Below are 27,928 nucleotides of genomic sequence, written 5' to 3' on the forward strand. Positions count from 1 at the left end.
ACCGACAACTAAATATGAGGAAGAAACAACCAAGATCTACATACAGACATGTTCAAGTGTCTTTGTAAAATTGCCGTCATTTAGAAGTATTATCAAATCTTGTGATATTTGGTCAGGAAATTTATCCTTGGCCTATGCAAACTCTTCTGGCTTGCTTTCAAAACAAATTAGCCAATATAATATTTTAAAACTACCAAAATATTATGCACAATATGGGCAAAGTAATATTTGGTTAAAATATATTTCCTGCTTCCCAAATAACGCTGCAATACATTTTTTTTTTTTTTTTTTTAATTGAAATTACTATATGACCATTATTTTCAGGTGAAATAATGTTTCTCAAAAGACACGTCTTTTCTCGGTAACAATGTGTGACTTCATGTATTTTTCTTTCCAAGTAACGGCGAGTTGTAAATAGTCCAGGCCATCTGTGCCTCATCGATAAATCAACTCCTTGAGTCACCTCAATTTCATGCATACCACCAGATCGGGGTGATAAATCGTCCACAGTAGTGGTAGGACAGTGGGACTTACCGTGTGTACTGTACGACAAAACACATTGTTCCACTGCAGGTCTGCTCACTCGTGACCCACAAGCCGATGTATTTTTAAAGCCAGACACAAAAAGAGAGGGACAGAATGTTTAGTGAGTGACCTCAATATCCTGTTTACCAAAATGTAAACAACAAAACCAGCCATGTCATTTCGTCAATTGCCTCACAACAACTGAGAGCATCTGAGAACTTTTAATGACATGGTCGTTTGGGTCACAACAACAAGAGAAAGAGAAAAAAAAAAACCCAAAAAAACCAATATGCAGTCAAAATTCATTCCCGTCCAAAGTGAATCGTTCAAACTGAAGAGGTTCTGTCCTGCTCTTGTGTTTCTCTCGTCTCGCTTCAGTCTGAATGCAAGCTGGAAAAGAAGTGGGCCGTGTGGTTTCAGAGACCTTGAGCAGACTCCTGGGCGTCTGTGCTCGGCTGTGCTTGGCAGGGCAACGCTGTTGTCCTGCTGCTGTTGTCTCTCAGGGTTTATGAAGAACCCGCAGTCAAATACTGTGCAAATCAAAATCCCATAAAGTATGCCTGTTGTCTTGTAACTTAGGCTTTATGAAGCAGCATGAGTATCGCAGTGCTCTGATGCTGCACCGCTGACGGCTGCCTTGACATATGACAAGCGCTTCAGTCTCTTTCCATAAGCAACTTGCTACTAAGGTTTTATAAACTTATAATCGATGAACAGTTTTTCTAAAGTAACAAAGTAAACGGAGAAACTGTTTCTCGTGAAGCACCGTGGAATTGAAAGAGTCAACACAGCAAAAAACAAACAAAAAAAAAACACTAGCTGAGGAAGACTCATGTATTTATCTCTCCAACCTTCATTTTACATCTTTTTTCTTTAATGTGGATATTGATTTGTTTTTCCATTTTTGTGTTTTATGAGCACTAAACCAAACACTGTGCAGTCAAACTACGTTTCAAAGAAACTACAACGTGCACTGACCTTAAAGGCGTATTTTCTATTAACATGGTCATCCACAGACAACATGGACACGTAAAAGCTTGGCAGGAGGATGCTGCCAAGTATCCCCTCCTCCTTTTCATCTGCAGAGAAAAAAAACCGACAGCACAAAATATAAGGGGCCATTTTATTCAGTTAATGTTACTGTGATTATGCCTATTACTATGTAAACAGGAATTTAGAGGCAAAGCACACAGACTACGAGGGAGCGGAGCTAAAATACAGGGTTTTTCTTTTTCTCAGATGAGTAAAATCAGTGGAGAAGATGTGCACTGCCTCAATGTCGTTTGTAGCTAGGCTGCTCTAATCCTCATTAAGTGAACAGACAGGGTTCCACATTGACAACGGCGCACTCGCCACAGGGGGGATTAGATTGAATCCCAAGTTTTAAGCAGCGAGTAGCTTAGCTTCCCAATTTGATATTAGCAAATTACACTGACTTACGACACCAAACCATTGCAGAAAAACAAACATTAGAAAGAAAACAGCTGCTGAATATCTGTAAAGACATCGGTTTTGTTTAAATAACGTACGTGTATGGTTTGCAAAACTGCATTACCTAGTGTTGTAATGTGCTGTGTTGATCATGCGGGTACTAAAAAAACCTGCCCCCAAGACTGTTTCTAATTTTCACACTGACTTCGGAGATGAAACTCTTTGAAGCGTTGGCATTTGAAAAATGCTAACCCGAACCCTATGGCTGTATTTCTATTGACACAGCCACTATGAGCGCATTGTAGTGACACATCAGACCGAACAACATAACAACCCTATGAGATAAACCGGCCACCCTGACAAACCCCACACCCAGATGTAATTACGATCAACCTCCAAGCATGGCAAAACCTGTGTTGTGATCTGGAGTGCCCCCTAAGGAGTTAAGAGCAGCAGACGTGAACTGTTGGATTAATGTATTTGAAAGCATTAGCTGAGCCTGCGCTCCACTGTTTATTTATTCATAAGTCTCCGTGTTTCTGCCTTGTAAAGAAAAACAAAACAAAACAAAGTTCCAACACGGAAGCTTGTGCAGAGAAGTCTGAGGATTTGCAACATTGTGGGCGATCCTGGTGAACATTAAGGAGTCTGATAACTACAGCAGGGAGCAGCTGCCTTTAGTTGAGGCAGCGCAGTTCGTGACCTTTCTACCCACTCTCTGCTGATGGATACAATTTCTCAACATATCCATCTGGATAAAGCCTATGGGTCGGCTGCTGTCTGTGGCTTTTGTCAGTCAGGGGGCGGAAAGAGGGCGACAGGAGTGGCAGACGCTAGAAATAACACAGACTCGGTGTCAGCCCGATCAGCAGAAACGATAGCTATATCTGCATGAAGCTGCAGCGCTGGGATATGTGGACTTATAGCAGGTGAGATTGATCTTTTCTCTGTGGCTGCAGCCTCACGGCAGATCTAACCAGGAGTTAGCTTGTTGATTTCACTTTTCAAAGTTCTCAAACATTCTCAGCTGTGTCAATATTTGATAGGAGCACGAGTGCTGCATGAGAAAAAGTGAAATCCCTGGTGAATGGCTGCTCGGTGAAACGCAGGTTTTGAAAAACAACACTGCCAAATACTTTGCAATGACAGCAAAAAGGAACCTTGAGGAAATACAGGGTGAAAAAAATTAACATGACTAATACAACGTCCATCGAGAAATTATAGTTATGGCTGAGTGAATGGTGTATTTCTTGCTCGAGTCTGAAAACATTTTGTTTTTGTTGTTTCTTTTTCTGTTTGTATGTTCGGAATAAAGACTCATCATCATTCAGATCATTCATTTCAATTCAGAAATACTCACACCTTCAGCGACCATGAGATTCCGGTTCCAATCGTGTGGGATGATTTGTAAGAATAAAAGTACTTAATTGAGCTTAATTTATGAAGAACTGGGTTACCCTAATGTTGCATTATTATTAAATCATCCCTGCTATGACCTCTCTCCACCAGTAGGGTTGCATCTAAGCCTTATTAAGAAAGACTTGGCACTGCTTACAATGTCTTTTCAGCCGGCCCTGACAGGCTGCTTACACAGGGAATTGTATCCAGATATATTAACCATCAGCAGGAGCAGAGTTTGCGGCACCGAAGGTCACAACAGCACTTTCACTGCTAATGAAAAACCACTATTGTTGTTAGCGGTGTCAAAAAAAAACATGATGTAACATGGAGGGAAAGCACTCACCTCTGTAGTAGAAGAGGCACAGGTCAGACAGCACAAACCACCTCTTTTTCCATAGTTTCATCCCTGTGCTGTCCTGAAATCACAAGGATATGGTACATTTATTCCATAAACTATGGGAAATCTTTTTTTTTTTTTTTTTTTTTGCAGTACAATGATTAATCATTGTAATAAGCTGCTTAAATAATAAAAGTTGGTAAATGTCTAAAAAATCTGCTGTGTTTGAAGTCCAGTTTTACAAGCATGTCCACCACAAAGCAGGTGTCACTTTTACTGTTTTTAGCATTTATTTTTTTTTTTCGAAGAAAATGCGGTCCACAACACCTCACAGATCATAAAACATAATAGAAGACAGAACAAATTTCAGACATCTCTTGGGTTTCCGTGAAGTGACTGCAATTTGCTTGTCAGGAGACTCGATTTCTGCCATGGCGTACACAGAAGACAGCGCCACTAAACTTCCTGGGCCGAGGTTTTCTTTAGTGTCAAATCAAAGTCCCCTTTCACGCTGCTGTTTGAAAAGGATGGAGGGTGAAGTAAAGGCTATTACCTCCCCCGTTCGTTTTAATGGAAAACTTGAGCAGAGTCCTTAATCGTAGATTCCACCCCGAGCACAAAAGCAGGGGGAGGGACCTCAACAACTCTGTCATTATGGTCAAACGGCATGTGGGCTGCAGTTTGCTTAAAATGGAAATTCACTTCCACAATCCAGCATGTTTAACACATTAGTATCACAGATCCACAATACCAAATGCTGTTCCGGACGTTAACAGAAGCGGCAGCTCAGCAATGCAGCGACGAGATCGAATCATCTCGTGGAAATTAATTTGCCACCTTCCCTCCATTCAATCAAGGTTTCAACCACTTATTTTATAACGCGTTCATGAAGAAACTTCAAACGTTCCATCAGATCTCGCTCTGTAGAGGCTTTCACCGTCGCATCAATCACTGTGGCATTTTGTTCTCCCACTGGCCCAACTGAAGGGCTCCAGCTTTCCCTCAGCCAAGGACTTCAATAGATTCCAGGTTTTTCAATGAGGCAGGGAAAGAAAAGTGCAAATCCAGCTTTTATTCGGAGTAGCAGATTTGCGAGTCGTTTGCTTGATCTACGTCCCCCTGATTGAGGTCTCTCAAGGAAAAGCAGCTGGCAGCTGCACCAAAGGGAGCCGTCACGTGTTCACAAAACAGTGCGGAGCGCTCGCAATCACAACTTAATGAGCCTTCCAAGTGAGGAAGCTGGAGAGTCCAGTTTGACTGAAAGCCGCTTCAAGCGTCGTCTTTTCACACCAAGTAAATAAATTAAGTAATTAAGTAAGACAACAGCTATCTTAAACACGGCTCCTGCTGCCTGAATCATATTAATTATAAACTCTTGAGAGTTGTTTCGGTTGAAATTTATGCTCAACATCTATCTGATCTTTTACATTGCAAATATAAATAATTATAAAAAGATAGAATTACCTACTCAGCTTCTCAACACAAATGAGTACAATTGATATATTCCTTGTCATTCACTCTTCCTCACCTGTTTGTAAAGCCAGTTTCTCTTGATTACAGGGGCGCTGGGGTTCCTCCTGATGGAGTTTGACCGTTTCCCAAAGTTATGAACTTTTTTAGAAGGTCTTGAGGGCTAAAACACACAGTGTGAAAGCAAGTGAGCTCATTGCACATATAAATACCACATATTTAATCCCCCCCCCGTCTCAGTTCGTCACTCACTCTTCCTGCTGGACTACTGGGGTTCGCAGCGTAGTCCGAGCTGCCCACGTAGTTGGAGGCCTCGCTCATAGTGCTCAGTGGCTGCTCCTTCTTCTCATTCGCTGGCACTTTGGAGGCAGATCTGAACAAAAGACACAGAGCGCGTCGGTGAGTCATCAGTCACAAGTTCAAGGGCTTCAACAAAGATAGGAAAACGGGAGGATGCAGACTCTGTCATCTGCTCTCTTTATTTCCCCTCTGAAGTTCAAACTCTGTTATAATGAGATTTCAACACAGACTCATGAATCAAGCCAATTACTCCCACAATGTCACTGTAGATACATCTGCAGTCTGTAAAGGCAGCGTGACACATTGAACTGAGGCTGATGCCTAAGCAGGGTCTTTATAACATGAAAGCATATTAAGTTTAACACAACTGCTATAGGATATAAGGCCTTGTGAAATTAGTTAACTCTGGTCATCAGAATTGCCATATATTCTTCATGGAGGGGAACAATCTTTTCAAAAGTGGTGGTTCTCAACTGGTGTCCGAGATTATCAAGATTTTAATTAGACATGTGAAAGAAATCAATGATAAGACTTGTTTAAAACGTCAAGCAGGCTACTTTGATTGTATGCTTAAAGCTCAATTTGCTAAGAGATTTGGGACAAAAGCCTGTAACTGGACTCTTCCTGGATCAAATCCCACCGGCTACATGTCAAATAACATGTGGATCCACTGTGGCATCCCCGCAAGGAGCAGCCCACGTGTACTAGCTTTCATCAAGAGAAGCAGCTAAAGGAAATAATGAAATAATTAAAAGAAAAGAAAAATGGTAATGCAGAAACCCTGTTGTCTCATCTCTCACACCTTGTTCAGCCACTCCACAGTTTCGCCTTCGCTCATAGCAGGTTACTTTTTAACAACGCCTGGGTCAACCACGTGTTAGTCACGAGACACAACTGTTCACGTTCAACACAAACACACTCAGATCTAAGTGTGGGTTAGTCCAGGCTCCATGCTGTTAATAGTCACAGTGCATAACGGATGGAGATCATCACCAACAAGATCGGCAAGGGACACACACAGGATGTTCATTCCCGTGCAGCACGGCGAGACGGTTCCCCGCATACCCCCTCCAAACAAGGACGAGACAAAATAAAAAATAAAGATGACTTTGTCTTACCTGGATTTACATGATAAATTACATAATCTGTGTGAAGCGGCAGCACCCTAATAATGTTCTTCACACATGAGAAACATATCTCATTATTAGCGACGAGGACCCACTGAATTCTCCCTTTTGTCATATTTTCAATGAATTTGCAACATAAAATATTTTTTTTGGCACCTCCAGTGAGTAAATCCTAACTCAACTATAATATATGACACTTGAAATGAAAACATGAAGTTGGAGGAGGGGTTGGAGAGTGGACTGACTCTGTCGTAGGGGAGATATGGCTCTATTTGATGCTCTATTTGGCACCAGACCATGTCTGAGCTGCAAATAATTAGTTTGGATCCGATAATCAATCTGCGTGTGGTGAAACTGAAAAGTTGTGTGTGTGTGTGTGTGTGTGTGTGTGTGTGTGTGTGTGTGTGTGTGTGTGTGTGTGTGTGTGTGTGTGTGTGTGTGTGTGTGTGTGTGTGTGTGTGTGTGTGTGCGTGCGTGTGAAATTGGTGGCTTGAGTGTAAGTGCAGGCTTGTGAGTTTATGCTAATTAAATGGGGAAAATAGAAAATGAAAATGTACTCTGTATTACAATAATACACCACTAAAAACATACAGCCATAAGTTTACCACTACCGAGGAGTAAAAGAACTGCAATCATGCGTCAGTGGTGAAAAGTAATACACCTTTACTTGATCTACATGAAATGAAGCTTTGATCGAGTTCACTATCACATTCAATCACACCAAATAGAGAAAAACATGACTAACCCATATATCTACCACATGCTGGTACTTTAAGCATTTTTTTTTTTTTAAATAACTACTTATCCAATAAAAACTGAAAATCCAATCTTCTGATATCTGACCCTTTACACTTGTACATGTGTATAAACAAAAAATATCATGAAACAGATAAAAGATCCTGATCGACTATCTGTCGTCGTCTCTAAATAAACAGCACGTTGGAGGATTGAGAAAACATCTGCATCCTTCTGGTTTTTTGAACACTGGTTCGCTTGGTAGAGCAGTCGTCTCCCAATAGGAAGATTGCATGTTCGAGTCCCATCTCCACCGGTCCACAAGTCATGAGCAAGACACTGAACCCCGAGTTGCTCCCAATGGAGGGATTAGGCGCCTGCATGACATTGGAGTGTGAATGTTTATGTGAATGGGTGAATGTGACTAACGATTTAAAGTGCTTTGGGGACGGCTCAAGCAGTGGAAAAGCGCCATATAATTGAAATCCATTTATTTATTTGAATATTGCATTTCTGAAGTGCATCTAAATGCCTCTTTTTTTGAAGCAGATTGCAATTATTTTAATACCCCACAATTATCATATTGTTATGGTCTTGTAAACTCACTCTTTGTCAGATTGACTGACAAAAAACTGAGTCAGCACTTAAACAAAAAAGAAAAGAAAAAGCCCTATGAAACCAAAGTCGTCAGAATACGACTTCAAAGAAAAACTTATTTTTTATGCATTGCTCATTTCAGCTCCTCCATTGTTTATCAGTAATTTACATAAGTCGTGACCACCGAATCACCAAAGGGCTGCCTCTGAAATGATCACAAGAAACCCCACATGGATCATGTTTCTATTCATATCTTCAAATGTGGCGTCTGGAAAGAAGGCCTGCTTTAGATGACTGTTTTCTGGTTAAGGTTGAATTTTTGTGTCCGACAGCACCAGCCCACAGTGGAAAAGATTGTAACTTAAGACTACAGTAATAGCTGTAGCAGGATACCCGGAGCAATGCTCATCTTTGTGTTTACAGCAGCTCTGTGTCAACAGCCAAGTCACTGAACCTCGGCTGAAAAGGCCACGTGATCGCCTGTCCTCAGCTTCAATTTATAAAACTAACACGTAAACACGTCCAGTCGCCTTGTCACCTGGGAGAAAACACCGAGCTCGTTCAGCTCACTGTCACTTGGCAATATGTTTCAAAGTCCTTTATTTTATTTTTCAATTTCTTTTTCCTGCAGTCAAGTGGTAAAAGCCTGGTCACATCAATTGAATGTATTAAACAAGAATAAACTCTGCAAAGACAAAAAACAAACAATTCTAAAAGTCTGTGTCAGTTGCACGAACCAACGTGTGTTAAAGTGTCAGCCTGGCTGTCCGGGCCACGCATGGATTTTGTGAGCTTGTGTGAGCATGTTGGTCTGTGTGTGCAGAAAAGAGCGGGGAGGGATTTACGCTGCCACTGAAGCTTGGCGCTCTAAGCACACTGGGGGGGGGGGGGGGGGGGGGGGGGGGGACACTGAACTGAGTGGCTGAGGGTGCATTTTAAATTGACCACACAGCATTCCTGCAGAAATGCACCTTTGTGTGTTGCTGAACGGGACTTTTTTTTTTATCTTTTTTAATGAACAAAACACACAGAAGACGAAGCAGGCAGACACAGATCACACATCCAGGGGAACATTTAGTGTTGCAAGTCCACTCAGGTAGCTAATGAACTAAAGATTCACACTCATCTACTAATCTAATTTAAATTTTTGATGCTAATAGTTTGGGGTGTGTGATGTGGTTTTTCTGTTTGTTAGGACTTGTCATTTAACACCAAGCAGCAAGAGAAAGTTGAGCTGCGCAATATTTACATAAACTGACGCCAATATGCAAAATGAGAACATCACACAACTGTAGAGTCGCCCAGGAACAACACCGGGATCCTCAGCATTGAAGCCTGCGCGGTTATAATTGGCAGACCAAGAAAATCACCTGTTAGTCGAAGCGTGTACCAGGCAGTGTTCAACAAACCCTGTTTTTATGTCTTTGAGCTAATGATGAAGCAACTCTTTTGTTAGAAGTGAAGGAAGCAGATTTCTCTTTGATTTCCTGGGAAACCATAAAACTGCCAGCCATGACTGTGCTCTGAAAGATTTGTTCTACAGATCGGCTTTCACAAAGGATGTGCCGTTTGACCTATAGCTAAGTATCAGCCAGCGAAGCGTCTACCCCCGTCTGGCTGTTCAGTAGTTCAGACAGCAAAGTGCACCTTGCGGGACTTTGCAGTGCAAATACATAACAATCCATCAGACAAAACATCATTCAACACAGCCACAGTCTGCCGTTAGTGTGCAACAGGAACGACTATTAACAGACAAACACGGTTCAAGTGTTTCACATACAAAAAGACAACAGTGGAAAACACACATTTATTGGTGCGCACCTGCAAGTGTATTTACCTGCTAAACGCCGGGTGACACAATTTCCCACAATTCACACTACAAAATAGAGGAAAGACAAACCTGTTGAGAATTTCAGTCAGTTTTGAAGGCCAGCGGAACAATAGCAGTAGCTGTTATATGAACCTTTGACCGTATGCTGGAGAGTCGGGAAAGGTTACATCAGGGAAAACACAAATCTGAGTTACGAGTGCATTTAGTGTGTTCACACTGCAGGAACTTGAAAACTCCTAGTCTTTAGATGTACGCAGAGTGTTTACTTATTTGCATGAAAGTGAAACATAAAAAATTTAACAGTGCAAGTTAATAAAGAAACTGTTTCTCTCAAAGCAGAAAATTGACAATTTATATAAAAACACAATTCCAAACCACAGACTTGACTAAAAGGCCTTGTTTTTATCATCACAAGAAAACACAAATGTATGTTATTATAGATTTGTCTGTTGAACAGTTCTGCAAATCTGATTACAATCAATCACCACAGTAAGTATCAAGACAAATGAGATAAAATAAAAAATAAAAAAAAAGGTTTTTCACTATTTTATCAGCTGGAGCCTAACCCTCTATCTCTGATTAGCCTCTTATCCTGCTCGACTGTCTTTTTATTATTCAGCTGCATCCCACTATGGGTAATGTGGATGAAATCCATCATCATGGAGGAGCTTGTTATTTCACAGTCATTTCTGCCAGTGTGCATCTGTAATACTGTTGCTCTGTAAGAAGAATCCATTTGTTTCACAGACTAATACAAAAAAAAAAAAAAAGTGAGTATTTCAAAAAAGCTTAATGTTGCACAGTTACAGGTTGTTTACACGAAGAGCTCCGAGCATGTGGTGAGTTTGCTAAACATGGTTTAACATGTGAAATACTCCACACAAATAGCCTCCGTTTGCCTACACATGTCCATGTGGGTCACTAAAAATAGAGACATGCACATATATACAGTAATGTGGCTGACATTCACAGTGGTGTGTGAACCCAGATGTCACATACATAACTGAGCCACGACTTGAGTAGTTACTCGTACACCATAACAAGGTTGAGAGTATAAGCATGAGTGACAGGTCTTTTTGTCAAATTGCCCATATACTGTAGATCCCAGGAGCAATATCAAAGCAGATTAAGGAAGGCTAATGCACAAATAATAGCCCCAATTGGTTTCTCTGGAACACAGCAGAAGCGATGCTTTGTGTGTTCGTGCAGAGTACTTAAACAAGCGTTAAACTCCACAAGTCTAGACTGACCCTTGAGGTGTGAGAAAGGTAGAAATATACTGGCGGTGTTTATGGTCAGTAGAGATTATTTAGAATGTGATTAAGAGCCTTCATCAACAGAAACGTCAAAATCATCGTGGCATAGTAACACCTGAGTGTGTCTGTATTGTTGCTGTTGCCATCACAGGGGATGGTTGGGATTAGTTTGAAGACGAAGGTAAAACTACAGCTTGGCTCTAAACTTGCAGGTTCCCCCCCAATTAAATTATGTCTTCATCATTTATGCTGTCATTCTGTTCATGTCTCTTCTTTGAATTACACTGGTCTGATGATAAAACCAAACCAAAGGCAAGATTTGTGTTGTGGATGCATCCAAAGTGCAGAGCAGATTAGGCAGAGATTTTCAGCCGGGCCTCTTTATCCCCGCAGCAGTTTAAATCCGTCTTTGCCTTCTTTTTTTTCTTTTCCCCACTTGTCCGGGGTGAAGATTTGCACCCTTATTATTTTTGTAAGAACACAGCCAAACATACAGCAGTCAACTCAAATTCAAGGCTGAAGTACTCGTCTTTCTTTATTCCTGTTGTCCTCCCGAGCTGACCTCTTTCTGTTATACACTCATTTTGCATCTCGCTCACAAATTACTAAATGAGAAATCATCTTATAAGAGCATGCTGTGCTTCTTAGCGTGAAAAACAGCAGAGACGCGAGATCGACACAGTGGAGAGAGGAATGTGTCAGGAGAGTGCAGAGCGACAGTTCTGGTGCAACAAGCTTCTTCACAGCCATGTTCAAATGACTCAGTCTGCACAAAATGCAGCTCGGGCGGATTCAGAGGCAAAACCAGCTCAATATAGCATATTCCACCCCCAAAAAAGATTGTTTTTTTTTTATCTATTAGGAAATCTGTCTCCACGATTGAGAACGTTTAACACAGTGCCATTGAACAAGAACATTTTTAGCGTTCACGGCTAAACTAAGTGACGCAAGTTGTGACAGCATAACTTCAGTGCAGCAATCTAGCAGTGTGGGAGATCCACCATGACAGGGATTTCTGAGGTAATTGAAAAGCTAAGTAGAGCTGATACATGTTGCACAACACCAAGCTGAGAGGACTACCGGGAGCCATGAAAGCTGACATTATCATCAGGGTGCGGGGTTGTGATGTGAGACAGTCAAATGTGTTTACTTAGTGAGCTTTCAGGTTAGGTCAAAGGGAAGCAGTGAAGACGGAGACGATTTCCATGTGGTTTCTGACCATTTCTGCACTGTGCTGGACATCTTACCAATGTCACGGCAGAGAGGGGTTAAAGAAAACTTCCTTTGTGGGCAAATATGTTGAGCCAACAAGGATCATTCCTTAGGTGGACATAAACTAAGTTTAGTCTGACATGTATGTGGAGTCCTTCCCCTTGTGAGTGAAAGCTCACGATGACTGGCTTCTGAAACCAGCATGTGAGCAAACATGTGATGACTGCCATGCTGGGAGAAGGGTCAATTTTCACATGGATGTAACTCTGTTGAAGGACACAACCTTGCATGAATGAAGAAGACAGTCCCATGAATCATAGTTTATACCAGGACACAGGAAAGGATGCAAAGTACTGTCCCTCTGGATTTCATCCACATGGGATCAGGTTGCTCAAGATCAATAATCATGCCTTGACATTTCAAGAAAAGCCTCACTTACAGTAAACAAAATCTTTAAAGTGATAAAAGCATCCAACATGTGTCTGAAAAGTCTATACAGAAGGCCAGTTCTCATTCCTTAGAATGAAGATAGAGAACTGAGGGCGCATTGAATAGTAGACTTTTTCAACTGAACGAGTGGAACAGCCCAGAGATGATGCAAAGCATGGGCTTATGCAGTGTTGTCTACCCATCCGGAGTTACAACGACATACTGTAGTGCTGAAAATGCTGCCCAGCGCCATTCTGACGGCAAAAACAAATGACTTACTGTTCGTTGATGACAAAGATGCAGTTGTCTTGAGAGGGTAAGCTTGAGACGGGATGCTTGCAGGTCACCTTCCGCTCATTATGACTATTGGAAATAGGGAGAGAGCGGACAAAGGAGGAGTGATTAATGTCTGAAGGCAATGCATGCATGTTAGTAAAAATAACAGTCGATTCCTCTTGAACAATAACTTCCAGAGACGCGGATTATTGCTGTAAATATGCTTTAGAGATCCGCCAAGAGCGCCCTGAGGGAGAGTTTCTATTGATAAAAACAGAGACAATTTCTGAAAAGTACACACACATTACAAAAACAGTCCAAAACCAAAATCAATCACACCAATCATTCAAATCGTAAATGCAGGTGTATCTGAACATACAATGCAATGAAAAACGACACAGTATGGCAAAAAGTGTGCCAAAAACAATGCTGGGAAGGAGCTGTGTCGTTAAAGAGCCAAAGCAAAAACATTTTCATTCTTAGATTAGAACGGTTTAGTTTTGTGTTTCACGACTACTTACAGAATCTACAGGCTTCCAATGGGCTGCGTTGCCATTCTACACCCAACAGCTAATGACAGAGGGACACAAGATGCCACCCACCCATCCAGTTGGCCAATTACAGCAACCCACAGTCACTTCCACCCGGGCATAATTAGAACAACAGGACACAGACCACACAGTCTTTGGAGGAGAGAACTCTGGTCGAAGCCGCGAGGAAGTGGACGGCCCAAGTGGTGCAGAGGGCTTAGTGGAACTTCTCGGGAAGAATTACAAGCTTCACTGCTTCTCAATGATACTGGTAACAGTACATTAGATTTGTGCTTGGGTTGTGTTATTAGAATTATGACTACAACTGCACAATAAATCCAACATCCACTGACAATTCATCAGCTCCTTTCGACGTGGAAAAATCAATGGTTGTTTGATTAAACCATCAGTCAGAAAAAAGAAAATACTGTACATGTATTATTCAAATATATTGACAACAGTGAAGATTAACAAAGACAAGAGGTAACAAGAGGAAAAAGGAGGCCCTGTTGATGTCAACAACAAAGTCAATGTCAAAGTTACGACTGCCTTTATGTGCTGGACAGTTATATTTCAACTCACTCAGGCAGATCTATAAACAGAAGAGAGTCAAACTACAGCCCAAAAATAACACCGTTTTTTAAACATGGGCTGCTCATGTCCTGAAAAGAGCAAATACCGAGTATGAAATAGGGGGTTTAGTTTCAGTTTAGCCTGAAGAGCAACAGTCTCCACAGCTTTGGTCTATAATTACTGGAGGCACTGTTGGCAGAGAACTCTGTGCGGTCTTGGGCCAGGCCAACAGCACCATATTTTTCTGGTATCTTCTGCACAAGCCTATGCTGCTCTGCATGTAGGCTGGCTGCACATTCAAAAGAAGAAAGGAACTGTAGACATACAGCGCATATGGTTACGTGCACAACTTTAAGATGAAGTAATGACACTAAGGGATTTGCAAAGATCTTCAGGCTTCAATTTTCTTTTGGAATCATGATTTAATGCATACACATCAAGTCTGCTTTCAAGTGGTACTCTGGGAAAGGGTAGAAGCAAAAGAGGTGAACATGTATAACTACGTCTATAAATTATGTACTTATAACTATTAATTGACTTTGAATGCCTTTTGATTACAGACATCTTCAGTCGGCGCTTGAGTCCATACTGGATGCTTTCAGAAACATACGTAACAAAGCAGCTCCCATCACCACCCATCATGATAATGAATACTGCAATACATAGAAGATATTAGCATGCTTCCTTCCGTGGGATGGGATGTAACACAACATAATAGTGTAACCTCACATGTTAAGCTGCTGCCACTTTTTAAATACATTTCCAAACTTATTGATAAATGTTCGTTTCAGCAATACAAGGGCGATAAAACCGACTGATAAACATTAAAGGAGGAGCTACCTGTACCAAACCCACTAGGAATCAGCATCCTGTCTGGAAGTATTTGCAGTCTTCAGCTTCTTTCAGCCTATTGTTATGGTTTGGCAGTTTGGCTAGTGAATTCCAACAGTCCTGAGTGATGGTACAGTGAGTTAGTTCTGCACACAAGCTAAAACAAGCCGGTCGCACATTAGATGCCCAAAGAAACTGGCAAAGTAAGAACAGCCAAAGACAACAAGTCAAATATCTACTGTAGCAAGCCACAAGACACCCAAACATTTTTCTGAGAAGCAGGAGAAACAAAGCAAACCAGCGGATTGGGATAGAGCAATTTGACAGGCCCAGCTCGATTGGTGCTTTAGTCTCCAGGAGACTTCAGGAGACGTCTACATGATATACTTTGTGCTCAGTTTTAGCCTTTTAAGTAGCCAATATTAAACATAGATTAAAAAAACAGCCACAAGAAGTTAAAGCTGAAAAAAGACCTGATAACGTATGCCTATGGCAGGAATTGTGAAGAGACCCCACAAGAAACAAAATAGATTATATGCACGGATCAGCCAAGACATCATGAACACTGACATCTGAGGTGAGAGTCATTTTCACACTGAACCGGCAGTCCACCGCCCGCTTGGTGGGAGTGGGGTTAGTGTGGGCGTGTTTAATCAGCATGAGGAGCAAGGTCATCTCACCAGTCCATCTTCCAGAGTGGGTAATGGATCATCGTCTGATTAACAGCCTTATGAAAAGCAGGTGCATGAACCAGTCGGTATGATGCCTACAATGTGTTTCAATTGGAACAACGAAAAGATGGAAGTAGATTGTGTTGATTATTCAGCCAAAATGGCACTGCAGTGACAAGCTGCAGAGAAGGGGGATCTGTTGCCTTGATGATGTGACCAAAGTGATGAGGGCATGCGCAACACAAGGAAGCACGTTGGACATGTAGCCTCTCCTTTGTGGTCGAAGTCACATCCTCGACTATTTTGAATCAGGTCATCATAGATTTAAAAACCACATTAGCTGAACGCATCAGTTTCAATGTGAAAATGTTATAACAGATAAACTCTCCAGGCAGCGAGTGAACATTATGACCTTACACTTTATGTGTTATGAATGGAGATGCGGAAAGTTTTGAGGGAGGTAGACTAAATTGTGATGATTCGACAACTGGGATGCTTCCCATACTGTAGCATTTATAATATATTAAACGTAGTCCAAGGAAGAAAAAGCAGTGAAGCAGTCATGGGCATCCAAGGCTCATCAATGCACATGGACCCACTTCACAATTCTAAAAGGTTCAATCGAGTGATTGAATTTTAGATGAACACATGACAGATTGTGAAATAACAATGCGACTGTGCCAGAACGGGTCAAATCAAGCAGGATGGTGCAACACATTTTTTCCTTATGTTACGTTTTCAGGGGAAAATATCACCTTAGACGTCATACAAAAGGTAACAACAGTGTTTTTCAGATCTACACTTCCAGCTTTTTAAAATCCTATTTGTGCTATACAAGCTGGACATTCACCATTTAACTGTGGCAGCATTGACAACGAAGAGAGAATCCCGCTCAAAATCCATTTCCTGCGTCCATATGGTGTCAGGAGCTGATAGCAAACATGAGAGGATCCCAGTGCGAAACAATTACTGACGAAATATGTGGGCTGACTGTCTTGTCTTACAAAACTCGGGAGTCCTCTCGAAGCATCACTCGGTAATAATGTTTTCAAAGACAACAACAAAAGCCATTGTTACCACAAAATAGGACAGATTGCAAACAGCTCAAAGAAAAATCTCTTTCTGAGTAAATATGTTTCTACAATACACATTTTCACTAATCTTAGCTTAGAACTCTATTCAAAATAGTCACACATTCTCCGGGATGTGGTCTGTGGTCAATAGAGTCCACATTTAAGTTTTCACAATATCATGGTTCTCTTCAGGAGGTGGAGCATGTGCAATTTTTTGGGGTTTGTTTTAACCCCAATAAGAACAAAACATCATGTGCTCTTTGTGCAGGAGCCAAATTTTACTTTAGGTACCAAAGAGAGATACTGGTTTATGTGATGGGCGTTGCTGAGAGGTTAATTTTCCCCTCAATCTCACTTGGACCTCGGTGGGGAACGAGAAGAGGTAGTAAGAGCTGATCTCCCCGCAGTGCAAAGACTTGGGCAGTGGTCTGGTTTCTCAACTCTACTGTCCACAATAATTAGCAGTGAGCTGCGGTAATGAAGAGCTTAAGGTCTGGAGGTCACTCCGGCGCTCCACAAGGCTAAGCTTTTATTACTCTGGGTGGGTCTTTGATCCGCTGCTCCCCTCTACTGCAGTTTAACAACAAACAACTAAGACGCTCCAAGAACGATCCAGACAGAAGGGAGAGGGTGAAAGGGCTCCACAACATGTCACTGGATTTTAACACCGGAGCTTAGGGGCCCCACTGTACCCTCATGAAGTATCTTTGATGTTTATCCACTAGACACATTCAGCAGAACAACATTTGCTTGACTGTTCAGGGATCTTGAACCAATTCTGTGTGAAATCTTTCTACAGGGAACACAAAATAGTTAAGAAAATATATCTGCGACAGAACACGCTTACTAATATTATCCCATGCTCATTTTCTACAGGCCAAAAGAAAAATGGAAAGTAAAACACAGTTGTGGTGGTATGTTTCTTAGTTGGGAGCACGTCTAAAGCTGAAGGGGATTTCCTCTGGCTGTTGTGTTAAAAATGGAACAATTCAGAGTCTCTGGGAAGAGTCTGAAATATGAACATGAGGAATTCAGATAAAGATACACATTTGGCACTGTGACACAATGACAATGAACAGGCGCACAAAATAATTGTCTATTCTGTGCTGAATGAGCGAGGGAGGAAGACATTTGATTGATGGTACTTGATAATGGTGACCTTGAGTCAAGGAATTCACATTCATTAAACCATTCATTAAGCCATTGGTTCCCAAGCCTTTTTTTTTTTTTCATGGAACCCTCACATTATCTCTCAGGAAGTCTGCAGGCCTCCACTCTAAACTCTAATGAAAATATAATTATTGAAGAAAAACACTGGTGGTCACCCACGGTCACACCAAAACACAGGAGCAGAAGCCTTCACGATAAAAAACCATGGCCAATTTCCCAGGTCTGCTTTAGATTCTAGAAAGTATTCAAGCTTTTTTTGGCATGTGCAGATTGAATTCTGACAGTCCCAGAGCCAGAAAAGCCTCCCCTTGATGTCTCTGGCCCACCCAAGGGGGTTCTGGACCCCAGGTTGGGAACTAGCTAATATATAGTATTAATCCAAAAGAACATTGTGTAATATTTTGAAATGAACCAAGGATCAATATAAGTAGGTTTATGTGAAACACAGGGTGCTCAGCGCTGAACAAACTCATGACTTATAACCTTTTAATAACACGAGACATGCAGCTGCTGGGTAAAAGCAGAAGTTCCTCCATCTCAGCAGTCCATCACCTACATGTCTTGATGTTATAACGTTCTATAAAATCTGGATCCATAGCTCTATGTTCCCAGCCGCTATACTATCTTTTAAGTTTTGAGAAATGTGAAGCAAAGAAATCCCTTTCTTCTTCGGTCACCTTATGATGTCTCCAAATCCGGCAATATCCAGCAAAACCGTCCTACTTGTGTTCAATAGAACAACTTTTAACTGCTTCAAGGCCTCGACCGGCAGGCCATCCTTGTTCTCGAAAACTGCCTAGGCATGTCAGAACAACAAAATAATTTATTTCCTGAGGGTACGATCTGATGATATACAGCACTCACCTCACCGTAGCATGAGTCAGGACATTTTTCCAGACATTGAATCTGAAAACTAGCTTGTCGTTGTCTACAAAGATAAAGCAACCCAACATTTAAGACAAACTCTACAGGAGTTTTTAAAGAGGTGTCTTGGTCCCTCATTCAGCAGATCCAACTAAAACTCACTAAACACAGCCTTGTAGTAATACTAATTCTCTTGCTAATGCTCCTAAATTTAATCCTATTACGCAGACGGAAACTCTGAGATAACATGTGAGGAGTGCAGCACTAATTAGGGCGTCCACATTATCAGGTAGGTAGTCCTCACCAGTATGAAAGGGAATTGGACTGCACCAGGTCTCTTCAATACCACATGGACAGTGGCTGGTGGTATGAATAGCCCTGCTCACAAAGGTTGAGCTGAATAAGCAGACTAGGTGGTTTATGAGTGTGCATGCGTGTGTGTTGGGGGACAAGAGAAAAGCTTTAAAAAAAATTTTTTTAAAAAGACAAAAAGAAGACATTGCAGCCCCCGTAAACCAAATAACAGATAACATGTCACAAGTACATGGAGCAAAGTGAAACTATGAGGAGCATCTACTGTATCTATACCTAATTTTGGAAAAAAGCTTAAAAACTGACACCAAGCTAAAATATTTGCAGCATAGACGTCTCTCATAGCGTCAGCTGCAGCATAGTGAAGCTTTGACTGTCACCTTAGACCTCTATACTTAACCACAGAAACCAGCTGCTCCATCAGGGCAACAAATCAGATTTTATTTTTTTTTTCACACAAATAATCAAATTAGCTGCCCCCACTGAAGCAGCTGTGGCTGTGTGCAAAGTGTGTCAAGGTGACACAGCAGAACAGTCGATTTCAAGAAGACTTTCAGAGCCATGGAAACAAGCTGTTGGGAAAGCAGAACACTGATTGGAAGAAGTGAAACTTTACATGCGATGTAGATGCGCACAATAAGGCCCTGCTGTGGTCTTCCCACCAGTCACAAGCTACAACTGTTATTCATGACGCCACAGAAATGGTTCCTTAAAGGCTTAGTGACGGACCACGAAATGAACTTTCCAAATTAGTCACACAAAGACAGTTTCCATTTTCACTTTCAGCCTCTGTAAACCCCCCTTGTTGACACCTCCACAGTCGATTTCCAGCTTTGTCAAAGACGACATGAGCCTCGCATTCAACACGGCAGCAGGAAAGGAAAATGTAAACGTTTGTGTGTGCGTTCACAATTCACATATGTACTCTAGCTGTAATAGCTTTATGGGTCTACTGGAGAAAATGAACAGAAATGTGGAACCGAAAATTATACTTCTAATCAGGGTCAGGTTCTTAAAGAAATAGCCCAGAGATAGAGAGTGTGGGATAGTGAATACATAATGAAGCCAACATATACTTATTCTGCATTAAAGGTTCGACATTACCTTGTGCAATTTTTGTGTTTGCACCATAAAGTCTGAACTCAAGAGTGCGAAGACACAGTAAGTGATAGAAGTTTAGTCTTTTCCAAAGCAATAGCATACAGGAGCAAATTAACTGAGCATCACCTTAAATGCTGCAGCACCGAGGGGGCTATCAAAGGGCTACGAGTCTGGGTAATAACCCACTGCTGAATTCTTTCTGCAAAATGAATGAACAACTCTCCTGCTGTCACGCAAAGCAAACGCACTTCTTCGCACGAAGAGAAGAAAATACTACAGAGGACACTACAGAATGCTATGGAGAACTCACACACTGTGTCACTATATGGCTGACAAATGCTAACAATTGACAATGACAGTATGGTAGCAGGCTACAGGGCTGCCTTGTAGATTAAAACCAAATGTGGCTCCACCCTTCTGTTCTCTTAATGTGTTCTGCTCAGTGAGCGCTGGGGCTGAATCAACAGCCAAGACATCTGTTTATCTCCATCACTGAGGACTACCATTTAATGATTGTGTGTCTCCTTCTCGACAGAATCGGCAGTGCCCACAAGAATATGCATGTTGCCGTTTACACCGCACTCTTCAAGCTTAGCTGTTCATGAATGGTCAGAAAAGTTTTGCGGGGGAGTCGAGCATTGAACGATGAGCGCTCCACTCCCAAGCAGAGCACAGAAGTACATTTTGTCTGCCAAACGGAATGGCTCAAACAACTCTGACTGCGATGGTGAGTGACTGTATCTACAAGGACAGCAAATCTCATCCTTCTTCCAGAGTTCAGAGGGAGTTTGTATGGCGGTGAAGCACTGTGTGCTATGTATAGGCCAACTTGTGTGATGTTTAATGGCTGTGTGCCAACACCCACTTCATGCTCTATATCCAGCAATCAATCCGTCAGACCACCATCAGACCTTAAAGCCCCCTGCAGAAATACTATGAGCGGTCAAAATCAAAAGCTCTCTTGAGAGAAGGATGCCTGGCCATCATCCACGACTCGCACAGGAAAAAAATAACTAATCAAGACTGTCAGCATGCTGCCTAAAGTCAAGTCCAACAGGAACAAGAGGAGCAGGTTCAACCGCTTATTAGTGTGATTGTATCTATGAATGACAGCAAACACCAAAAGATAAATAAGTAATGATAATATCATACATGTTTTTCAATGATGCATTATCAACACAGAGAGAATATACATACATAGCCTGTGCAATTTATATGTGTGACATAACTGTTGTTCAAAAGCTTTAACAGATGAACCAGACCAGCTGTCCAGTTCAGAACTGTAAGAAATCAAAATTAACATAAGCTGCTAAGTATGAAATACAGTCATGAGGGGAAAACAGCGTTGATGCAGGACTGCCTGCAGTTAAGTGAATGCTAACAGAAAGAAAGCAAATGGGGGGGGGGGGGGGGGGGGGGGGTTCAATAGCTCTGAAGAGTCTATTAAAACTGGCAGATGACAGGTTTAAAGCATCCACAACAGAAAAAGCTTTGATTTGCATCGAGACGACACTGCAGGTGAACTAACAATAACCAGACAGAAAGTCTCAGATAGTATTTATTTAAACACTTCCCCAGTAGGGGTTTCTATTTAACGACGTGTAAACAGAGAACTAAAGGAGTTGGACTCTTCTTTTTTTTTTTAACGCGTCACTTTGAAATTGTAAATCCTGAATACAAAAGTGTTTTTCACATCCAAAATCAGGATCACTTCAATATATTTATATATATATAAAAAACAACTGTTCTCACAGAGGAGTAATTGCAGCAATTACAGTGAAGTCAAAGAAAAGACGATTGCAAACAGGGCGAACTAGTGGCGCGTGTCCAGAGCAAAACGCTGCATGTGCATTAAAGAGAAGCAGGCGGCAGAACGCCGATGGGGAGCCCCACCAGAGCCGATAAGAACCGCAATACAGTAGGCAGGCTGCCACGGGGGCTGCATCCGAATACATTCCTGCTTATAGCGCCGCAACCATCGCAATCGTTGTGATTAAACGTCGCGTATCCTGAGCGCGTTACCGTCGCAGCAGGTTCGTACTTACAAAGAAAACGATCCCGTGAACGTCCAGGCTGCTGGATGGCCGCGGTGAAGTCGATCAGGTGGGGGAAACGTGCAGAATGAAGAAAAGAGAGGAGAAAAAAAAAAAAAAAACCAAAACAAAACGAAGAAGCGTCACATGTAACGCCAGCAGTTTGTCGTACGGTGCGCTGCTCCCCGTCCTGATGTGGATGATGAGGACGTGCTCTCTGCGCACGAGGACTCGCGCTGACTGCCGCGCGGCGTGCGCCCGTAGTACTGACACACTGAAACCCGAGAGGCGATGATGTCACGGTCCGGATGTGAAGCAGGCAAGGTGGCCGCTGGCGCTTTAAAACTCGCACGCCCTCACTGCGCACGGAGATCCCGACATGGAGCTATTCTTCACGGGCCGTTTTCAAACTCCTCCACGCGTGGAAGATATGAAAAAAAGAAAGAAGGAAAGAAAGAAAGAAAAAAAAAGGCACGGAAAAATATGGGCCAACCCAGTTCCAGCCGAGGTCGTTCATACCGCAACCACATGGAGAAACTGAGCCACATCCCAGATTTAAACATGTTCCACTCCCACTGTTTATTTAGGAGGGTATCCAGGCAGGTCCACACCGCACTGCATAAATGATTTTCAGCAGTGAGGGGGAGCTGGAAAAACCTCGGGGTCAGGGGGATGCTTTTCCCTAGTACTTTTCTGAGAAAAAATATGTCAATTACGAGAACAAAAAATGATCAGAAAATTGTATTAAATAAGTCTGAGCATTTTTTTTAAAAAAATAGATATTTTGCACAAAGTCTAATGTTAATAAGAGTGATTGTTTTAACCCATTTACACAAAAACGTTTCAAGTGAAAAAACACTTTTTCACATTTTTGTTTCAGAAAAGTTTCATGTTTACATGGCAACGGTGTAGTTTTCATGTTGGGCCACTAGTGGGTGCTGTTTTTGGAATGAAATCATAGACAACAATACACTATAAACATTAAAAATGGTGAGTACACAGACATTCGTATGAACAGTCTATGAAGTTGGATTTCTATTACGGTGACTCTCATCTACATAACCTTAAGTCCCAGGAGAATATGGACGGGCAGTCATGACACTCTGGAGGTTGCTGTACTTGTTATTGTCCTTCTACTTATGCATTTATAGAACAACTATTTACTACTCCTACGGTGTACACGCACAGGAGCAACGTTTCCACCATCTACACAGAGACAGAGCATTTAAAAAAAAGTTGTGTATTGGAGCCTTTTCGAAAAGTTCCAACTTGGGAGCCACTTTCAAAAAATCTTTATTTTCAGTGGCTCCAAGCACCATCGTCCTGTAAACGGACACTCAAGACGCAACAAAAGTTTTCCTTTTGTACTTGAAAAGATTGTGTAAAAGGGGCTTTAGGCTACATAAAAATACTGCCACAAGAAGATTGATGTTCTAGTGAATATATTGATCTCAACTTTCATATTCTTCCTGTGTGTGCTGGGATTTTCATTAACGTTAAACATAACACCCGTGTGTGTGTGTGTGTGTGTGTGTGTGTGTGTGTGTGTGTGTGTGTGTGTGTGTGTGTGTGTGTGTGTGTGTGTGTGTGTGTGTGTGTGTGTGCGTGTGCGTGTGCGTGTGCGTGTGTGAGTGCGTGCGTGCGCGGGGAATTCTAAAAATTGATTATTATTTTCATGTTGTTTCAGACACTTAATACCTCAGATATGAGAGCTGGCAGGAAGCACCTCCCTCCTCATTCTTCAGCAAGTCCTGACAAAGGGGAACGTTGAAAAAAAATGAGCCACGACTAGGCCAACGTTCATCCTCGAAATATTTTTGCAAGGCCCTTAAATAAAGTAGTGGTAAAAGTGTTGAAATCACCTTCACCGCATGTCAGAACAGTGCGATACTGTATCTTAGCTGTGATTTCCAATCGCGGTTACTGCAAGTGTGCTATGTAGTTAGGGCTTATTACTCTCAATAGGATGAACTGAGAGAAAGGACTGAATATCAAGTAGGTCCAGCAGGGAGCCAGCAGCTATTGAGGACATGAAAGCCCGGACAATGACCTCAAGAAGCCAAGCAGCTCCTCCACTCATCAACCTGCTGGGTGCAGTCAATGGTGCAGGAAGACACCCAGAGACGGTCTGCTTTCCCTCCCATTCCTCTTTTTTAATGATACCACACACTTTTCTTTTGAGGCTGCAGCTGTTGAGTGAAAGAGTTTTCACAACAACAAACATTACCACAAATAGTAAATGCATTTTTATGGGCTGGAAATGCGGCAAGGAAGCAGTGCACATAATAACTACCTTGACCAGCTCGCCTACATAAATAATGTATCGCGTTTCCATTACAAAGAGGGGTGAGGGGTGCACAAAAGACCTTCAGCTATCCTCAGTCCTCCTGGGAGGGCCTCCCATGCTGCTGGAGCTCGGAGCCAAGGGATATGACCACCACCAGCGGCACAGGAAAGACACCATATCCCGAGAGGAAGCCGAGGGAATAATCCAGAGGATATCTGATATGATATGGCGTGACCCGATCCGTGGAAGATGAATTTGTGGAGCTTGATGCTCCAACGCCCACCAAAAAATACTGTAGGTGTCAGAGGGGGAACTCGGTGCAAGCTGTCCAGCCATCTGTGTTGTGCTGGAGAGCCTGTTTTGTTATGGTTTTAACGATCCACTGCGATAGAGAAGCGTGGTTTTCTCGTGGTGATCTTCACATTGTCAGGAAATTTTAACAGGAGGGTTCCAGATATCAGCTCGGTGCATCAGCTCACTGTTCTAATCCTCACAATACACAAGTTGTGTTCAACAGCAACACGTTTATCAAGGCATTCTCTTGGAAACAGTATAAGCAGGTCTTAGGTCATCTGTTAGATTAAAAGTAAATGACACCAGTGACACCACCAACAACCGAGTGTGTCATTTTTACCCCGTCTGTGCGTCTCCTGGATTTCAACCTTTAAAATCTCACATGCTGAGACTTCGGTTGTGAAAGATCATTAAAAGTTTGGGACCTCACAATGTATTTTGTGGGACATCAAAAGCACAACAAACCACCAGCTGAGATTTATTTTTTTCTTCTTTAGCTCCAACTAAATGGAATTAGCTGTAATTTGCCTTTTTCCTTTTTAATAATATAAGACAGTTGACGGAAAATTCAAAGGCAGCTCATTCGTGAGACACTTTTAGTGGGAGTGGGAGTCTGAGCGACTGTTCCAAGAGCATGTTTAAATGGGGGCACGACCAAACCAAGACCAAACAAAGTCACTTTCATGTTAAACCAATACTCAGCTCCCCTCGTTTTATGGCTGTGCAGCATTAGGCTTTATGAAGGTGGACAAGCTCCGATCTGTTGAGTGGTTTGGCTCCACCGCTTACGTCTGGCTGTGAAAGGTGGAGGCCTTGTAAAGTAACGATTGACTGTGTGAAGGGAACTGGGACTACGAGCAGTTGCTGCACCTGTGCAATCCCTGACAAGCTTATGGTGTTTGATTAGTATTTCTACTGCATTGGACAGGCCATGAGAGCCCATATTTTGTCTTGCACTTTTTAAAAATGAAAACAACTGGTAGAGTGCAGCATACATGAGTGTAAACCATCCAATCCTAGTAGACATTGGATTTATCTATTATGATCTGAACGTCCTGGTACTTTGAAGAGCATCATTTTCTTCACTGGCTAACAGTGGGCTGTACACATTAAGTGTAGTACACGTCTACATACATACTTGGCTGAAAAGTAGAACAGCACGAGGAAACGTCTATGCATTGTACCAATTATCAATGAGCAAGTGTTTTTCTTCAGCTCCAACTTCCACAAGAGGCTTCATCTCAGCTGACAGATGCCAAGGAGAAGCTTTCAGACTCATTAACAACCCACTCAGTCTAAGAGAGAGAGAGAGAGAGAGAGAGAGAGAGAGAGAGAGAGAGAGAGAGAGAGAGAGAGAGAAAGAGAGAATAAGAGAGAGAGAGAGAGAGAGAGAGAGAGAGAGAGAGAGACAGGAACGGAAAGGGAATCACTAAGTGTTCACATGTTTACCCACTCTCCGAGGAGCCTCTTCTACCTGCCCACTCGCTCTCATCTCTGCCTCTTTCCTCTCCCACCTACACTCCCACACGGTCTCCTTTGTCACCAGGAGCACAGATTAATACCTGCTGGCATTCTAAACATCTGCAGGTAAAGCAGCGGCAAGTAGCAGCAGCTTGTGGTTAGTGGCCAAGACGAGTGCCAACCACCTCGTTTCCTAATGAGGGATGGCGAAAGAAACCTGCGTGCATAAACTGCTCTATCCCTCCGTTATCTTCAGCGAGCCAGACAAACAAAGCCAAGACGTGACAGCTGAAGTGACCATCCTTGTGATGCAGTAGTACATATGTGAGACGGAGATATCTTAAGCTCTAGTAATTACCAGTGTGTTTAAGATGGAGCTGGAAAAAGCAACAACTCCTGGGAGTCTCAGACATCGCATCCAGACAAGAGCGAGTCACTCAGCATCAGCAGTGGATTACAAATAACAGTTCGGCAACAGTTTTGTATTCATTAAGCTGTTGTGATCTGCTACAACAAGGACATTATTGCCACTGAGAGAGAAGTCAAAACAAAAACTCAACAGGCAATCATATAGCAAAACAAGAAAATCTGCAGATGCCTTTAAAAAAAAAAAAAAAGGTGCCAAAAACACTATTTTACATGAGCACATCAACGTGAACCCAAACTTCAACAAAAAAAGTGACACACGTGGGATAAAACGTTAAAAACTAAAAGATGTGACAGTTGAATATTTTGCCAATGAGTGAAAAATATGAAGGGGTTAGAGCACAAAGAAGAGAAATTGTGTATTAAAGAGTACCCATCATGTCTAATTCTCTAATGACGTTATTATTTATTTGAGGGGAATCTCACAGCGGTGATAGTGCTACAATGAAAATGCAGTTTCAACGTGTTTAAATTAGCTGCAACCTCGCATAGCTTCATTGCAATACAACACAAACTTGAGGATGATGTTGCTGTTGTTGTTGTTGGACCGGCAAATGAGTAAATTCCATCTATCCATATTTGAATACCCCTGGTTGGGCAGATCCTCTGCTACAGTCAAATCAAATTCTTGCTGACAAAACAGACGTTGTCCTTCACCCACGGACTCAAAGAAACCTGAATTTGACCCATCAGCACCAATTGAAAGTGTCAGATTTACGTTAGTTTTGTTTGAACAGTAAATTCTGGTAAAAGACGCATAACGAAGAATATGTTTTAATTCATGACAAGCATAAAATGCTCCAGGGGAGACACCAGCCACTACTGACGCTACCCAATTTAATTCTTGAGTCACACAGCCACAAAGCGACTTCTCAAGCTATTTTTATCAATAAGAAAGAAAAAAAAAGATGCCAGTCAAGAGAAATCACAACACGAGAGATGGTTTAATCATCTGCCTTGAAGATAAGGAAAAAAGCCTTCTGTTCGGACCTTTTCCCCCCCAAGTGAACCTAATGACTGTGCTTAGTCTGTGTCACTTTATGAAAAGGTCAGGCATGAAAAGGCAGTTTTCAAAGGATTGATTGATATTGTTTGTCTCTTTGAAGAGTGACAGACTATAACCGTGAAAAAAAAAAAGTCTTTATTATAAGCAACAGATTTATTAAATAGCTCCTTTTAAATAGTTTTGTTGATAACATAAACTAATGATGTTATCATAATTATAACATAAAAAAAAGTCTAAAGATAATTTTGCACATGCTATCAAACCGGATCAATCAAACAGGAAGAGGAGCACACAGCCCCACAGGCTGGCAGGAAGTTTTTGGAAAGCGGAATACTGTAATGATTTTTCAACCCCCCCACTGGACATAAT

General features: G+C 41.9%; 1 protein-coding gene across 10 annotated transcripts in view; it reads right to left on the reverse strand.

The window, feature by feature from the left end:
* The window catches only part of plekha5 (pleckstrin homology domain containing, family A member 5), an 82,442-nt gene that overhangs the window by 24,332 nt on the left and 30,182 nt on the right, over window positions 1-27,928 (reverse strand). For 6 of the 10 annotated variants that reach the window (XM_080475395.1, XM_080475388.1, XM_080475391.1 and 3 more), the window contains exons 4-8: window positions 12,931-13,014; window positions 5,417-5,537; window positions 5,223-5,327; window positions 3,701-3,773; window positions 1,504-1,604 (exon numbers count right to left, since the gene is read on the reverse strand). In XM_080475395.1, coding sequence (XP_080331521.1) covers window positions 1,504-1,604; window positions 3,701-3,773; window positions 5,223-5,327; window positions 5,417-5,537; window positions 12,931-13,014 — 484 coding nt within the window. Of the gene's footprint in view, window positions 1-1,503; window positions 1,605-3,700; window positions 3,774-5,222; window positions 5,328-5,416; window positions 5,538-12,930; window positions 13,015-22,097; window positions 22,331-27,928 lie in introns of those variants that run through there. The other 4 variants (XM_080475394.1, XM_080475393.1, XR_013935799.1 and 1 more) reach the window with 3 other exon arrangements.

Source organism: Lipophrys pholis, assembly GCF_963383615.2.
Source record: "Lipophrys pholis genome assembly, chromosome: 11".
NCBI classification, from domain to species: Eukaryota; Metazoa; Chordata; class Actinopteri; order Blenniiformes; family Blenniidae; genus Lipophrys; species Lipophrys pholis.